A 17,168-nucleotide genomic window follows, 5' to 3' on the forward strand; every position below is an offset into this window, starting at 1 on the left:
GGCCTGCCGGGGGTCGCCGGTAGCCGCCCCGGCGATAGCCACCCTCGTTTTCTGCGACCAGGCCGTAGGGGACGGAGCTTCAAACCGCAGCAGATGCTACAAGGCTTGCAACGCTATCGAGGAGTCAGATCTTGTTTCAGCTTCTAGAGCTTGCTTAGCAATTTCTGCCGAGCCCAGTTGCTGTAGGCAGCGTGAAGCCGTCAAATGCAGCACGGTTGCTCGTCACATGCATAACCGGGGTTTTTATAAGGTTTATAGGAACGTTTCACTCTACTAAAAACACAGAAGTGTGCCGTGTAGTGACAGGGAAATGACAGTCTTTTCTACACCACACACTTCACAACACAAACTCTCCCATGCAACAATGAACTAGATTGGAAAAACAATTTAAAACAATTTTGCTAGCTCTCCCCAAGATGTACACAGTATTACTTTTTTTTATTATTATTATTTTTATTTTTTGCTGCTCAAGGCTGCTAGCAGGACACCAAAACAACAGACTCGCTTGGCAACCAGACAAAACTTCTGCAGGGCTCCTACGAAGACCCACCCACACTGCGCCGGCAGAGGAGTGGCAGCAATGGGGTGCTCCGGGAAGATAAAAGCCAAAACCACGTAAGAGCTGACTCATGAGCCACCCATCCACAAATACCTACACAGCTATTTTTCTTCCCCAGCACGGAAGTAGTTGTTAATGTTTCATCATCAAGAAAAAGCACATACAACATTTCGTGCATTGAGACGCAACGCTGTAGTGGAGTCCCTGCTCAGCAGAGCATTTCCCTGTGCCCAAGACCCACACCTAGTAAGTTAATAAGCAAGGTTTGAAGTCCTTTGACAACAACAGTCCTAATATAGAGCTTCTCCCTTCAGAAAGAAGCTATTTTAGTTCTTGTTCATTTTTCAGATGTCTGTGGTTCAAAGGCAGGCTCTAACTCACCCCCAAATCAGTAACACTTCAGACAGATGTTGGCTAGTATTCAGCACTTGCAGCCCTCCCCTGGGGAGACGCTAATAAATAATTATTTCAGAATAAAAGGTAAATCTATAATGTGACTTGAACCAAACTGACAAATTAGACTTTTGCGTATTTCCCAGCAGCATGGGTCTCTGCAGCAAGCCACGCAGGATATTTGCAGGCAGAGTAACCAGGCAAATGCCAGAGCTCTTTCTTGTGCGTAACGGGAACGTTCAGGAGCTGTTTTGTCCAAAGACTTACTAAAGGTCTCTTTTCTGCTTGACATTTCCTACCTGTCTTGTGGCGTGTGAAGTCAGCAAATGGACATGATGGACAGCCAGGCTAAGGAGCCTGTTCTGAAGGCCAGCTATTGTTTAGGCAGTGTAGGCAAACTTCACTGCTTAAGGAGAATCACAGTAACAACCTTGTAAACCTTCACCTTAACAGGACCAATACTCAGCTTGCCACACCAGATAACAGCCTGCAGCAAGCAGTCAGCTCCCAGATGTCCGCAAGCAACTCACTTTCCCCATGCTCTGGCTCTGCAGGCTTGGCCCAGCTCCTCACACGGGGATGTGGCTCATTGGTCGTCACCCCCATACCGTGGTGACTTGCCCTCGCTCCCCCGTGCTTCTCATCTTGTGCTGCCTTCTGTCATCCAGGAGAGAACTACGGAGCTGTTGCTTTGCATCAGCTACTTCAGCTCTGCTTACACCGATGTACAGAGGTATCTTTGGACAGCCTGTGGAAACGGGTGTTACCTCAGGCAACACGGAACAGGTGTCCTCCGAGGCGGACGTATCGATTTTATACAAGAGCCTACAAACAATCCTTAAAACAAAGATCAAACCCATTTCTATCTATTTACCATCCAGATCCTTCTCCGAACTGTTCCGCTTTCACAAAACTGCACAAGGAGCAGAGATACCAAACAGGGATTTGAATTACAGCACGGTAGTCAGGAAGACTGGGCGCTGCAGAATCAAACATCCAGGCTTTAAATCCTTCAAGTCCTCACTTGCCAGCCCTACAGTGAGGGATGTGATATAGGTATCTAAATTGTAAAAAGTTTCTCATTTTCTTAATTCTGCACAGAATTACAAACATTAAACTGCTTATTCGTCTGCCAGCCCGGAATGTTTCCCTGTGCTGTATTTACAGCATGGGGAAATCACGTCATTTGAAAATTTCCTATTTATTCTCTCCTTCCTTAGGCTAAAAACGTCAGCGTGGTTTTGGTTTTTTTTAAGTCACAAAGCCGAGGCCTGCCCTACGTGTGCTGATTTTGTGAATAAACATTTCAAACAGCCAGCAGAGAAACTTCAGAGAGGAGAAAGGACGGAACCCGAGGCGGCCCTTATTAGCGGCTGCCTGTTAGGGTGCCGGCTGCGCACCCCGCAGGGAAGGAGCGCGCTCCGCCGCCGCGGCCCTCAGCCTCCGAGGGCTCCCCCTCGGCCTAGCGCCGGGCACGTTACACGCACTTATTTCCGTGCCTATGCGCCTTGGCTTAAGCTCTTCCCACGTACTTTCGTTTAAGCAAGCCACCAAGGCGCCGGGGCGGGAATCCGCTCCCGCCGGCGGGCCCGGCCGCCCGGGGCGGGGGAACGCGCGGGGCCCGGGGCTGCCGCCGGCGGCGGCGGGGGCTGGAGGCGGGGCCGGGCCGCGGCCGCCGCTCGTCCTCCGCGGCATGGCGGGCGGCGCGGCGCGGGTGCTGCTGGCCGCCCTGCTGGGCGCCCTGCCGGCCGCGGCCGAGCGGGAGCTGCGCTTCAGGCCGCCGGCCGAGGCCCCCGTGCGGCTCTTCACCGAGCCCGAGCTGGCCAGATACGACGGGCAGCAGGTAGGGGCGGGCGGGAGGCAGGGCCGCGGCCTCGGGCCCTCGAGCCTCCCCGGCCGGGTCTTTAAAGCCGCTGGGCGGGGGCTGGTGTCGGCGCGGCGTGGAGGCCAGGGCCCGTGGGGCCTCCCGGCGCCGCACCGCACCGCCCCGCCCCCAGCGTTGCCGCCGTCCCTGCTGCTCGGTGCCCTGAAACCACGTTGAAACTTGGGGTTTCTCGTGCTCTGCTGCTGTGCTGTTCCCGCCCTCCCAGTAATGAGGGGGTAACTTGGTTTTTAGGCATTCGTGAGAAGTTTGCTGGCATTCGTGTGCTGCTAGCCTGCTACTCATTTCTCCTGCTGGCAGCTGCTGGTTTTGGTCCGTTGAAGTTGCGTACAGACAATTAGATGGTACATTCCTATTTTATTCATTGCCTGCTTGACAAGGTACTCATGCCAGTGAATTTCAGATCACTGTAAACTGGGGCCAAAGTAATTTTCTCTCAATAATTCATTAAACCATGTATTGAGACCCTTTTTTCCCCTACAAGATCATAGAAATAACAAAATGATTTCAACTGAAGAGTTTTTAGCTTTCTGTGACACAGAGATCTGAGCAGAACTTCACATTCAAAATTATAAAGTCCTATATTGATACACATCTGTCTTCTCTTTTGAAAAACTTGCCGGCTGACTGTCTCAGGGCCTTCTCTAGATACTTTCAAGAAACTAACCAGCACCTGACTAAAAATACATCTTACGCATAAAAGACAAAGCAGAAGCACTGGCTTATTAAGTAAAACAGATGTCAGCAGATCAGATTTGTGTGTGTTTGTGTATTTATCTGTTGTTCTCTAAATCGAATAAAGAATGCTATTGGCCATACACCCTTTTATCTTGGGCAATATCCATCTGCATTAGGAATAGAAGGATGCAGTTGATCACCTTTGAGCAGACAAGCATGCAGACGAGGTGACTTGCAAGAGGGACGTGTCTTCTATGATTGTGACGTTTAGATTAAAAAGATTCTCTCATGCCATATGCTTAAATCCTCAAAAAAAAATCTCAGGCACAGTTTAAACCACAAGCAAGAAATTTCAAGAGAGAGAACGTGTATGCTTGTATACACACACAAACAAGAGAAAACATACAACAGAGAATTTAATTCTCTTCTTTGTGTCTGGGGTGCTTATAGATTTCATAGCTAAAGCTAATTGCCTTTTGCTTACGCTTAAATGTTGAGGATATATTGATGGCTTTCTTTCCAGGAAGGACAGCCCATTTACCTGGCGGTGAAGGGAGTAGTGTTTGATGTGACTTCTGGAAAAGGTCAGTTTGCTTCTCCTCTGCTGTCTGCTTTATTTTCATGCTATTACTCAGTCATTTGTTTTTAAATATTCCCAATGTGTTAGAAGCCTGCAGTTCAATTGCAACAAAAAGAATATACGTTTTCCTATTTTAAAAAACTCAATTTTCCTCCTCAGATGCCTCCCCCACTCAGGTTTTGTCTAGAACTTACACTGGTTTGAGATTCCAGTACACCTAGACAGAAAAGCCAGCGCAGTCCAGTTAGCTTGGGCACTGAAGACACCTGCCCAGACCCCTGAGTCTGGGCCCTATAGTGTCTGAGACCCCAGACACTAGACATGGGGTCAGGCCACATGGAAGCCGGTGCTACAGCATTTTATTGCACTGGGTACATGAAGTGACCAGACCAAAGGTAACCCGGATGTACCCGTATTGCACTACACAATATCAGCATTGCTGCAGCTTCCTCTTTTCCTTTTGTGCTGGTGTTTGCCTACCCGTGCTGTCCAGTGGCCTGGTCAAAACTCTTGGAAGAGTTGACTGTGATTTTTGAAAGGGGGGGGGGACACTAAGTAATTTTTTTCTCCTTTAAAATTTTCTTATTTCCTGAGGCTTCTTGTCTCATCATTTACACCTAAGCCATTTATTGCTGTATCTGCTGTTTGTGCCTTCCCTAAGAACTACAGGTGTTAATTTGAACTCCTGCTACTTAATCCAGATTTGTTGTAAAATCTTTGAAGGGACTGTGGGGGTCCTGGACACTTGCCTTAATGTCAACGTAAGCAAACTAATGGCTTGTTGCTTTGTTTGTACTAAGCTTGTTAATGCAGCTTGTCTGGACATACACATTGGCTGATCTTCAAATCCTAAGTTAGACAAGGCTTGCCACTGCAAATTCTGGAGCCTACAAACCTCTCATGAGAATGTAAAGCAGAGCTCCCTAAATAATAGGTAAATTTTAAGACCACAGTATAGGAGTTCAATGGTTGTATTGTATAACCCCACCTTCTGGTTTTGGGTTTTTTTTTTTTTTAAAGGACTGGGATACATTATCAAAAAGTAGCAAATCAAAAGTCAGTTTTGGAAAGAAGAGTCTTAGACTTGAGTTGTTGCTGTCAGTTCACTGACAAGTGTAACAGGCTGGTGAAAAGTAGAGGCTGAACATACTCTGTACATTGTCAGATCATCACTGGAGGTGTGTTTGTTTGTTTTTTTTAAATCTGACAGAATTTTATGGAAAAGGAGCCCCATACAATGCTTTGGTTGGAAAAGACTCAACAAGAGGAGTTGCAAAGATGTCTCTGGATCCAGCAGATCTTACACATGACATAGTAAGAAAACAGACTATTAGTTTAATTCAATTTTGCAAAGTTTTATTCTTTTGCAAGATGATGAATGATAATATTCAATTATTTGTATTAATTTATTTAAGTTGATTCACATCTTTAAAAACAAAATGCATTAATATTCTTTAAATACATAAAATGGATATGTATTTACTGCTCATGAAAGGTGCAGCACTAACAGCCTTAAAGAGGAAAGTTTTTCATCTGTGGAATCAATGCAACTTATGTAAGCATGTAAAGGGGAAATTACCTGCTGCTTAAAAAGATGCTTCCAAAGAGAGTAAATCACTTCCTTTGTCAATTGATTTAGTGTATCCTGTGTCACTGACATGGTGGTGGATGCTAACTCTGGCAGTGGGTTGTTGCTTGTTTGAGGTGTGATTTACGTATGTGGGGAAAATGAAGGGAGACCAACGGTTTGTTTGACCTGAATATATTAAAGTTTGTCAAGGCTGAATTTGAATGAAAAGAATAAAATTACAGGTTACACTGTCAATTTTGTTAATCATGCTCTGCAAAGTAAACCCAAAAGCTGACCCCTAAGGTTTACAGTAATCAATAAAAAAGAAAAATGCATGTAAATATCTGTATTTTTATTTCTTTGAGACAGAACTTTCATTTCCATATTTCATTTAGACAGGACTTACAGAAGAGGAACTGAAGTCCCTGGATGATATCTTCAATAATGTTTATAAGGCCAAATATCCAATTGTTGGCTATACTTCTCGACGAATTCTGAATGAGGATGGCAGCCCCAATCTAGACTTCAAACCTGAAGATCAGCCACATTTCAACATTAAAGATGAGTTTTGAGGAACATTTTTGTACCTAGAGAATGCCTGGGGAGAGGCACGATAGAATATTAGATTGATTCCCTATTTTCTGGAGTTCATTACAACAATTAGCTATCACGAGTCAGTTTTCCGTTTAGAAAATATGTATGTGTGTACATGCATAGTTTACATAGTGTTCTTCCTTCCAGGAAACACTTGGGCTGTTTGCTCTGAATTACGGGACTTATTTCATATGACAGTTCTTTCTGCCTGGATTTCTCTGTTTACAAGTGTGTAATGTAAAATTACGTTCCTCAGATAAGGAAGTTTTTAATAGTTGAAACATGAGCAGTCTTTTTGTAAATCCGAAGTTGTTTCCCACTCCTCGGAAAAGTGTGAATGCATCATCTGCTACCATCAATTCTCTGTGCCTCAAGTGAGTGTAGGTATCACATGTACAAAGAGGTGTAATAGAGGCTTACATTTTAAAAAGCATTGTGAGATTTAATATTTGATAGGTTTGAGAATACTGGACATAAAACCACTCAATCTCTTAAAATGCAGTTACTGTGGAATATTTATGCAAAGCCTACAGCTGTAAACCAAGAAAAATACATCTTTCCCCCCCCATGAGAACTACTGTGACGTTTTAAGTAAGACTATTATGTTAGTTTTGAATAAATGACACTTTAATTTTTTAAAATAATTATCAAAGATGTCATCTATATTAGATTATGATGATTTCCTTATAGCTTCCTCCACTCTTTCTCTGACAAAAAAAGGAAATGATAGCCCACTGTTTACCACATACTCTTACAGCACAAGTTTATTGTAGTAGTTTAGTATCCTGTAGATATTGTTAGCATCTTTATATTGACAATTTCAGCTCTCATTTTTAATTTCTGTTAGTTTTTCTTTGTTCTTACTCTGGCTTCATCATTGCTGCTGCAATGAAGTGTGCATTCATATGTTCCTCTTTCTTTTAACCTAATAAAAAACTGCAGATCCTGTAGGGTGAAAGCAGATCCCCTTTATTGGGTTTCTCTGGCAGTCTTTCAGCAACAAGAGGACCGTAAAACCACGTGTTATATAAATTGCTGCTAACCACTGACTTTCACTAACTTAAGTAGAATGTAAATTGTCACGTATGTGGATTTATCTGACACTGTGACAGGTTGAATTGATGTGGAAAAACTGAGTGGCTGCTCCCAATTCTATATTAATAATACAGATATAATAAAAATACAATTCTATATTTTGTTCTATTTCTTTAACATTTTGGCCATTTTCTTTGAAGGAAAGATTTTATTAGATGATTCTCTGCTTTATGGTTTGCTGCCTGTCAGTTGAATAACTAGAAAAGCTGTTTCCATTTATTTGTCCTTTCTTTCACAATGTTACAGATTTTACTCTAAACTTGTTTTGTGTCTTACCATTAGACCACTTAATTTGCAGGAGGGACTCCATGGGCCCCCCCTGCTGTTGGATGGTGCTCTGGGGTAGAATAAATAATGTAGCATCTAAGAAAATACTATTGCTTCAGAGAATTATTTTTGTTTTATTATTACTATTACTGCTGACCTTTTGATTAGATACCAACAGCAGCTGGGAGTTGGCCCCCTGATGATGCCTGCCTACAGCTATGGGTGTATACCTGCCATCTTTAGGGGAATACACATCGGTTTGGTGGTAATGGTGGTTGTTCTTTTGCCAGCATTTCACAAATAATTTTCCAATGCCTACTGTTTTTTCCCCTTCCCTTCCTTGCATGCTTCCTTACGGGGTAGCTTCAGTAGCTGTGCTACTGTGATTACTGTAATAGTCTTGGCTTCATCTGGGATCAGCATATGCAGCTGCATTTCAAAAATGTTGTAGCTAGATTGTAACTCATCACCACTGAGTGGCTTAGTGTTACTATTCTCTCCCTGCTCTCCCTATTCACGCTATGAAGGTCACCTTTGCTGATCTCGAAGCGGATAACTCAGCTTCTATTTGTACTATATTTCAGGTGCATTTTAGTGAAGAAACCCTCCTGTTGCAACAGGAAATGGTGATATAAACCCCACTCTTGTAGTGCGAGATCCTTGCGAATCCCACCTGCCCTCACTCACGCCTGTGAATAGAGGGAGATGCTCTAGTCCTTCCTTTCTGTTATTAAAGACAAGATTATCACAACTGAGTGCATTTTAGAATGCAAAATGTTTCCTTTTTGGTTTTATTTCAGTTTGGGAACTGAAGGGCTCACATTTAATCACTTCCTAGGCTATTTCATTTGAGGTTCCCACTCAACAGAACAGTGTTATGATAGTAAGGCTTTAAGTGGGCATATATCCTTAACATGTTTTCACTGACTACTTTTTAAAAATTAATTCAGAGTACCACAGTATTTCTTTTAGTGTTAATTTAATGACAGTATTTTATGTCTAAGGTTGTTACTTGCCAACAGCCTGAAATATATTTTGCTTAAAAGCAAACTGTCTGCTATGGTTGTTTTGTTCGGTAAGTTGCATTTCCCTGACCTCTGTATTATTCCAGTAAGACAGGCGTCCTCACTATCTATACATTGCACTCAAAGCAAGCAAATTGTACGCTATCCTTGTTTTTTCAGTCGGCTGCATTTCCCTGACCTCTGTATTATTCCAGTAAAACAGGTGCCCTCACTATCTATATACTGCATTCCAAACAAGCAAGCTGTGTAAAGCCCTATTGTAGCCCTCCTACTACTCCATACCTCCTTTGGAGAGTGAAGGATTTCTTTTCAATTTACTTGCTGCTTCCAGATAACATTGCAAATGTCATTATTTTTGCTGTGCTGCTTCTAATCTGCATCTTGCTAACTTAACGTGGGTGTTTGAATGGTCTGAGGTTTTAAGGAATTGCTATGCCAAGAATTACCTGACTTTAGTATTTAATAATAGTTTACTCTTCAGAATGTTAAGAATTATCAGATGGGTTCATTGCTTAGAGGATGCATAACCTGAGTTGCTGTTTCCCACCTGGCACTCTTCAGTAGTCCCTCACTTCGATCCTTATACATTTGACTAACTTTTGTGACAGGATAGATCCTATCATCTGTACTTTAAGAAGGACTCTGATTAACAACTGGAGCAACAGGACTAATAATATAAGCAACCAAAATTCCATAAAGGGGTCATGAAATGCAGATGAAAGTATGATGTTTATTTTTGCAGTTGGAGAGACTGCCGGTAAGTGAAATCATACTATGAACATGTAAGGTGTGTTAGCAGCTGTTAGTCACAGTTATTAGTTATTGCATCCTAATCTAAACAAGACCACCTGCCAGAATGCAGGTACTCCGAATCCTGCAGATTGAGTGGCTGAGATTTTTCCAAGAATTTGGGATTAGACATAAACCAAAGTTATTTCTTTCCTAACTGTAATGTGTATATGGACACCATTCTTTTTGTGGTCCTTTGCCAAAATATGAGCGTTTCATTGATTTAAGTGAATCAGTTTCTGTATTAGTTTTCTTATGCAGAAAAGGCCTCGTGTTTCTTTGAAAACTGCAGCCTAGGCTAATATTCTTTGTGGTCTGATGATATCGACTGTGAATTCATAATAACATAGGAATTGGTGTAGGATCATGTTTCAGACTGCACTTGTCAGATGTGCCAGTCTTTCACATTTCAGTAAAAATTAAAAGAGGATGCATATCTGTAAGTACAGTGCTTTGGAATGGGAGAAGCCTCAACACAGTTTGTAAGTCACCTCCTTTAACTTTTGTTTCAAAACCACCATCGGGCTACATAGTCAACAAATGATAGTTGGGAAAGGCATTTAATTGCTGCAGTTTTCCCCAAGAACAAGTAGAAGTCACTTGATGGTGCAGGAGAGAAAACAAGAAAAAAAAATGGTTCAGCTTTTACAAATGTATTCTGTCTCTTTTTATAGATAAATATACTTATCTGAAATGTGTTCAATGTAATTTGCATCTGCTCAAGAGAAAACGGAAGAGATGTGAAAAGTTTCGTATAGGAAGTCCAACGCTAATTTTTCAGCTGATCTGGTTAAACTGAGAGGAAAAAAAATCAAAAAAACTTCTGACTACTACTGTGAGTGAAAAAGCTGCCATTCAGTAGGATTCAGCTGCACATCACTAAGATGTGCTAAGTAGCTCTGATTAGTATTTGCATATTTTCAGATGAACACTGGATATTCTCAGGGATATCTTGAAATCCCCAGAACTGATGTAACTGATGACAATCATACACTGTTATCCATCATCCATTTATGCTTTTGCTTAATGTTTTTCTGTCCATACAGGAAACAATATGCAGGCCATGCCACTTATATGACAAATCCATGCACCATGAGTAATATTCAGATAAAGTAAAATACACATGAACCCATAACCTGAAAGCTGCATTCTGGTATACAAAATGGCTAGTTTCAAAGAACAGTCCTTGTCTGTGAATGCTTTGATTAAAACAAACAAAAAAACCCCTTAACTTTAAGATTTGAAATAATTCCTTCACTCAGAGCCCTATCTGTGAATGCTGATTCAGATATAATAGCAAATGGATCTGACTGCTTTGACAGAAAAATCAGTGCTATATCAAAAGGTGATTTATTTTTTTTTCACTCTATTCAATCAGAGTCTCCAAGAACTCAGTGTGTGATAGGTGGGCATCACTGCTAGAAGTACTCTAATAGCAGAGGTATGATTTTGATCTTGGCATAACCAAAAAAACCCCTAACCCTGAAAACAGAATAGGTAGGCAATGAGAATGTATCTTAGTGTGCTATTGGGACAATTTATACTGGTAAGGTAGATTTGGCAGAGCAGTACATGCAGGTACAGCACGATAGCAGGTACATGATAACAGACAGTGCTTCCTATTTTTGCTTCTGTCAAATATGGTCAATGATAACAATGTAAACTTGTACCCTTACCCATCTGTTGGTCTTTACATAACACCTTCTGTTTTGGCTTTTTTCTTCCTGTTCAGTAGAAGGCATGAGTCCTAATTTACTTGTTTACAAAACTTATGCTTAGAACTTCTTGGCTTGGGATATCTGTTGACAAGAAATCCAAAATTACAGATAGAAACCAAGATTAATGTTCTGTGAACAACAGAGCTTGTGCACCTGGATGAACTGCAGAGCTACAGGAAGTATTCTTGAATAAACAATTGCTATTACTGTTTCCCATAGGTTATTTGTAGCTGTTGCAATCAGAAATTCTGCACTGTTAATGAATGTTCAGATTACCGTGTTCTGCAGTACATCTTGACATGAGCCTTTATCCTTCTGACATGAGAGATTATCTTTCTGAGAAGTGAAAAGTTTTGAAGAATCTGGGTGCAAGCCATCTTGGAGATAAGACATCCAAGAAAAATAAAAATTTTCCCTCAACTTAAGGAAACCTCTCTGAAAAAGGAAAAGAAATTGGTGTCCCAATGTCCATATTTTACCTTCCAGATTTTGCTGAAAGTTTTCTTATATTGAGCAAAGGCAGCAGATAAAGCAGAGACTTGGATGTAACCCTCGCATTGTGAAAATTTGAGTCCACTTCTTGGCATATCTACTTGGGCTTTAGAGATTATGACAACACAGATAATAGACTGATGACAGAGTCAAACACATGAACTGAATCCAAACAGGCCTAAACTTGTAGGCATGTTTGAATGTAGAGCTGAACTTAAAGCCTTGCACCCTTTTGTAGGCAACAGAATCTTTGAATGAAAAATACCTTATAGGTAGCTTTTGTTTCAGCCAGTAGAGGAAAGGGAATTTTCTTTTCTGGCACTTGGGCAGATAGAATTAGATGACGATTGAAGTGAAAACTTCCCTGTGCCTAGTTCTATGCTCCTTTGCAGAGATACTAAAATCAGTTGTGTTGGCTACGCAGAGCTTAGTTACCAAGCAATTAACTGCCTGGAGGATAACTTTATAGATTAAACTGATAACTGGTTCAAAATAGCTGTGGCAGATGAAGGGTATCCTAGGAGGCTACTCTTCTCATTGGAGGCTGCGGCTACATACCCTTTATTTTACATTGCAGTGCTGTTTTGGTAATGATTACAGATAAGGGCTAAGTAACTCAAACTTATTTAATACGTTTAACCCTTTATTAATTTTTATGTTTGGGCAAAGCTCCTAAAAACATAGTCTCATTAAAAAGAATAAATATTGCTCCACAAAAAGCAAAGTGTTCATTCTGAACTGCAGAACTGTGCAGCCGTGCATCAGACCTAAGTATATTTATGGCAAAAGTGTTAATTGAAGGGATTACATGTTTAAATTGAGATTATATTCTTAGGTAACACATCTGTGTCCTACATTATGCTTGGAAGTATGTCAAGAATATCACTGATTTTTCCTTATTTATTGTTTAACCATGCTCTGTACTTTAAAATAGTTATGTAATACTTGTTAAGAATAGGATAGTAGGACTTTCAAGGCATTGGTGATGTATTTTTGTCTTACAGAAAGACAAACATACACGTATGTCTGAGACAGATACACAACATACATCTAGCAATTTAGACAAAAGCAACAGTCTTACAGTCTCTCTAAAACATGTTCTATTCCATGTATTCCTTAAACTGAACAGGTCAGAAATAACACCCTGCAGTTTTGATCTCTGGCACAACAAAAATGGTAGATAGAAATGAAACAATGATGGCAGCTTATAGGGATATCTGAAAAGCTCTCAGTATTAGCATGCAAAAGACCAGCCTATCAATTTTAGTGAACTTGAAAGGATTTTAAGAATGCATGCTTAGGAGGGATGTTTGAGTATGTGCCGAGCCTCTATGATTCTACACATTAAATATTACATATGTCCGTAAATTGCTGCTGCCAAAGGTAAATACTTCCTTCCCATTTCTCTGAATGGCCTCCTTTGAGTTTAGCATGCCTCGGAGCTGGAAGAAAACAGGCTGCTGAAAGGTTTATATGTGAAGCAGAAGCCTATCAGCGGAATATAACAATCCGAGGCAGAGAGAAGGAAGGTGAGTGAAATTCTACTTACGGGAAGCAGCAGGAGATTATAAATAACTCGGGGGAGAGTACAGTTTCAGAAGAGGTTAAACTTGCTGATGCACTCAGAGAAAGGTTGAACTTGAGAACGGAAAAGTGTGACATCCTCCTTGGATACAGTTCTGGGAAAATCAGCATGAATTAAACAGTTCGTGACTGCTGGCTCCTTGCTTCACATCCTCAGTCTCATTTTCCAAAAATACTGATGCCTTTTGCTTTGATACCTTGCAGGTGCCTGGATTCATAGAAAATCATGCTGCCGCTATTCAGTCTGTAACTTATCAATTTTTCTCATTTTGCCTTTAAACGATGCCCATTTTAGTTTAAGAAAAAAGGCTGGAGTTTTGCTGCTGAAGAGGTGACCAGGGACACAGAGATGAAGGTCCAGTTCTCAGCTTCACTACAACTTTGCAATCCTTAATGCTAGGCTTCCTGGCTGTTCAATGAGCTGATGCTTCCCTTGAATTCCCTTTGTCTTTCATCCCTATTGGGACTTTCAGCCATTTGAAGAAGGTAATGTTGGTTGGACTTTTGGGCTGGTAGGACCCTAAGATGGCTGTAATATCAAGAATGCTACTTTCTGAAGCTCTAGCGTTAATTTCCTCACTCCAAAGAGGTATCACTTTGTGGTGCTTCATCTTTCAGCTATAGTGAGTATATTTTACCCATGTTCATCTGTGTCTGTCATCACTTGGAATTCACCTAATGTCCATTGGTCATTTGTTTGTTGAAATACTGGTAGAAACCATGATGACCCCAACAGTATTTCTGGCTCAGCCACTTAAAGACATTGTATAAAAGGTGTTTCACAACATTGTCAAGAGTTTTAATGACACATTCAAAATGTGCAAAATGAAGGTGCAGGTGGAAACTAGAGGTAAACTTTTCATCCACTGGGCTTAGCTAGTTTATGACAGAATAGACTAGATATTTCAAATAAGTAAGAAAAAAATAAGCCTCTAATCCCAGAACAACTGTTTGTAGCCTTTGCAGACTAAGATACATTAACCTGAACTTCCCTAAATACCTAAAGGAGTTTTTCAGCTTGAAAAAAAGTAAAATCTTAAGTAAGATTTTATCTAAATAATTATGGTAGCTGTATCTGCTTCACAAAGTAATATATATTTATGGGAAACTTAATACATAGGGAAATAGTTACAAACTATTATTCCACAGTACTGTAGCTCACCTTATTACAAGCCCTGTCAGACAGTATGCGTATAAATTCCTCATGGTACTGTGAAAACACAAATATAAGCTAGTCTAACTAAGTCTTTTAAATGTATCTGGTTTATGTTACCCTTAAAAAAAAAAAAAAAAATCACTCCCATTCCACTAGGCTGTTTGATTTAACAACAATAGAAATAAATTGGGGGTTATCCTGATACTAGCTGAAAAATTATCTCACTGAATGTGTTTTCTTCACAGCTGGGAACCTGCTGGCCACTTCTATTTCTGATTGCACACACTGTTCATAGTCACATAGTATCACTGGAATAACCGCATCAATTATTTACATAAATACCTTAAAAATATATATTCTGGTTTTAATGCAATTGAACTGAAATCAAAGACAGCTAGCACCATATGACTAGAGAGGTGTCCATGAGCCACTGGAAAGCACTTCTTGATTTACAGACAGGGTTTGGAAAGCCAAATGAATTCTGCAGAATGTTTATATAAAAGCATTACTCTCCATAACTTCCTCTAACTGGACTCTCCTTTCATTTGTATCTTTTTCCATCAACTCATTTAGACTGACTCATCGCACCTAAAAATAGTTTAGATTTACTTTATCTTTTTATACTCAGAATAACACCACAAAATGGATCGTGCCTACATGCAGTTATCTGAGAAAACCTACTCTGTTATTTCAGCTCATTCCTTTTGGTGTCTGAAAATCACCGAACCACATATTAAGTTGGTATAAATTTACATAACCATAAAAGTCAAGGAAGTTATGTGCAAGAATCTGACCCCAACTTATAAAGTGTAACAAAGATTACGCTCTAGGCCATAGAGAATATCTCACCATTAGATATCCTTTTCGAAACAGCATGACTGCAGTGCTGTTAATGGAATCATCCCAGATCTGTGTTGGCGTTACTTCAAGTAAATCCAAATTTCTTGAATTTTAATTTTTTGCGTGTGCTGGAGCAATTTTTCCATGTAGCAGGAGCTAGCTTTACACCACTGGAGGAACTCTGTGAATAGCAAGCTGTTATCCTGTCTGGGACAAATCACAAGAAAGAAACAAAACCAACTGTAGTTTATTATTCTGTGCCCTGCAATGTGGTCTTTTTAGAGAGGAAAAACAACAAAGAAGGGATTAGAGGAACTTCAGAGGAAGAAGTGGGACTATAGCTGCACACCAGAGAGCTAGTATGAACTTTAACAGTAAGGCTTACCCCTCGTACACATTTTTAGTGAGCACAAAGCTCAAAAATATTCTGAAACGCTTAATACAAGGGAGAACGGCACGGATATAATTTACCTGTTATTTATCTACTTCAGAAAACAGATTTCTGCTTCAAGCTATAAATCATTAAGACCTCTAACTTTCAAACAGTGCATCACAAATTGGCTTTCCGGTTTATAAAAATCATCCTAATGTGCCTCAGCACTGTTTTCTTTCAAGAAAGTCTACAGAGAGCCAGCTGTCTCAGCTGGTTGTGTTGCTATGTAAGATTTGTGCATAAGTGTCTCTCTGGGAGTTTTGTTTTGGTTCTATCATTTAATATTCATGACAGTCATCATTAACCTGCCAGCTGAGCCGTCTCAGCATCCTGCCTCCCAACAAAGTTGAAAGTTTATTCCTAGCCCGCACAGCTCCTGGAAGCCTACATTTCCACATTACAGGCTATTTCGGCTTGGAATTCTTATGTTTAAACTAACAGGATGAATCAAAAAAACCCCCAGGAGAACAGCTAGGGAAAAGATAAAGCAAGAACAAGAGGCTGTTCAGTACTCCTAGTTAGCAACGACACGGTTAAGCAATTATATTAATCTGATCATTCCAGCCCGTACACCAAGGCTTTGGGAAAGCTGCCAATTCAAATGTGTCCATTAATAATAAAATGTGACAGGGCAAAAGGGGAGGGGGAAAATGCTTGCTTTTAAGCTGCATGGAGTAAACTGTGCCACCTTAAAATTACTCATAGCCCACCGCGTATCTGTCAAAATAATAGATAAATATTGGGAGTAGTAAGTAATTTCAACGTCACTGAAGAAATACATTCATGCTAAAAGCAAATTTTGTAATTACATTATGATTTTAATGTACATATTTTTTCATCAAGAATGTCAGGATAATGAAATGATGATTAACACTCTAGACAATTCAATTACACAACACCCGGAGAAATCCAAGGGATGCTAAGTTTCAGTTTCCCCAGTCAGAACAAAATATACAATAGGTGCAGTCCTGCCAACGTGGAGCAAACTGGAAAGCTGTCAGAGAATCAAGAAAAGGAAAGAGTGACATGAGGAGGAGGGAGTGATCAGTGGAAGAAGGAGAATAAGAGTAGAGAAGGACCCCAAAAATTAAGCGAGAGAGAGGTAACAGAAATTTTGATGCTGACAGCCACAGCAGAGTAAGAGAAAACCAGAGCCAGCCTAACTGCGTGGTTGGTTCCTGCCTCATTATTTCAGACGAGCGTAGTGGGGAAAGAAGATACACACATTTTAAAGGGAGAACTGTTGGGGATTAAGTTTTATTTTATATTATACCTAGTGATTAGAAGAAATATATGTTGAATTCTATTTCTCCCCCTAAGTTTCTATGATGGTTTTTGTTCAACTGCAGTTGAACGGGGGGAAAGGGGGAGAGGCTTACTTGTTGCCTGAAGGAGAAAAAATGTTTTTCCTTATCATACACTACACCCTGCAACAGAGCATCAGGGATGGATTTGTCAAAAAACAGTAGCTGAGGGAATTAAGAGCTCACTCGTAAGTCAAGACTACAACATC

General features: G+C 40.6%; 1 protein-coding gene and 2 long non-coding RNA genes across 5 annotated transcripts in view; 2 read left to right on the forward strand and 1 right to left on the reverse strand.

Annotated features, from left to right (window-relative positions):
- Positions 1 to 112: 112 nt before the first annotated feature.
- Positions 113 to 2,394, forward strand: LOC140649542 (uncharacterized). Its single transcript, XR_012041648.1, has 3 exons — positions 113 to 615; positions 1,406 to 2,008; positions 2,173 to 2,394. It is a non-coding gene; the product is annotated as an uncharacterized lncRNA (long non-coding RNA).
- A 44-nt stretch (positions 2,395 to 2,438) lies between these two features.
- On the forward strand, positions 2,439 to 7,725 carry NENF (neudesin neurotrophic factor). Its single transcript, XM_072856899.1, has 4 exons — positions 2,439 to 2,795; positions 4,036 to 4,096; positions 5,303 to 5,406; positions 6,058 to 7,725. The coding sequence occupies exons 1-4, from the start codon at positions 2,454 to 2,456 to the stop codon at positions 6,232 to 6,234; spliced, it is 684 nt and encodes a 227-aa protein (XP_072713000.1). The 5' UTR covers positions 2,439 to 2,453; the 3' UTR covers positions 6,235 to 7,725.
- Positions 7,726 to 10,914: 3,189 nt separating this feature from the next.
- LOC140649541 (uncharacterized) overlaps positions 10,915 to 17,168 on the reverse strand; it is a 60,252-nt gene continuing 53,998 nt past the window's right edge. For 2 of the 3 annotated variants that reach the window (XR_012041646.1, XR_012041645.1), the window contains 3 exons: positions 15,232 to 15,429; positions 13,192 to 13,321; positions 10,915 to 11,231 (listed from right to left, as the gene is read on the reverse strand). This is a non-coding gene — a long non-coding RNA (uncharacterized lncRNA). The remainder of the gene's footprint in view (positions 11,232 to 13,191; positions 13,322 to 15,231; positions 15,430 to 17,168) is intronic. The other variant, XR_012041647.1, reaches the window with a different exon arrangement.

This window comes from Ciconia boyciana, chromosome 3 (assembly GCF_034638445.1).
Source record: "Ciconia boyciana chromosome 3, ASM3463844v1, whole genome shotgun sequence".
NCBI classification, from domain to species: domain Eukaryota; kingdom Metazoa; phylum Chordata; class Aves; order Ciconiiformes; family Ciconiidae; genus Ciconia; species Ciconia boyciana.

Excerpts from the sequence above, each read along its gene's own strand:
- NENF (XM_072856899.1), top strand. The coding sequence starts at position 2,454 with ATGCGCCTTGGCTTAAGCTCTTCCCACGTACTTTCGTTTAAGCAAGCC. Across the intron at positions 2,796-4,035 it reads CCAGATACGACGGGCAGCAG|GAAGGACAGCCCATTTACCT; the intron begins GTAGGGGCGGGC and ends CTTTCTTTCCAG. Across the intron at positions 4,097-5,302 it reads TGATGTGACTTCTGGAAAAG|AATTTTATGGAAAAGGAGCC; the intron begins GTCAGTTTGCTT and ends TAAATCTGACAG.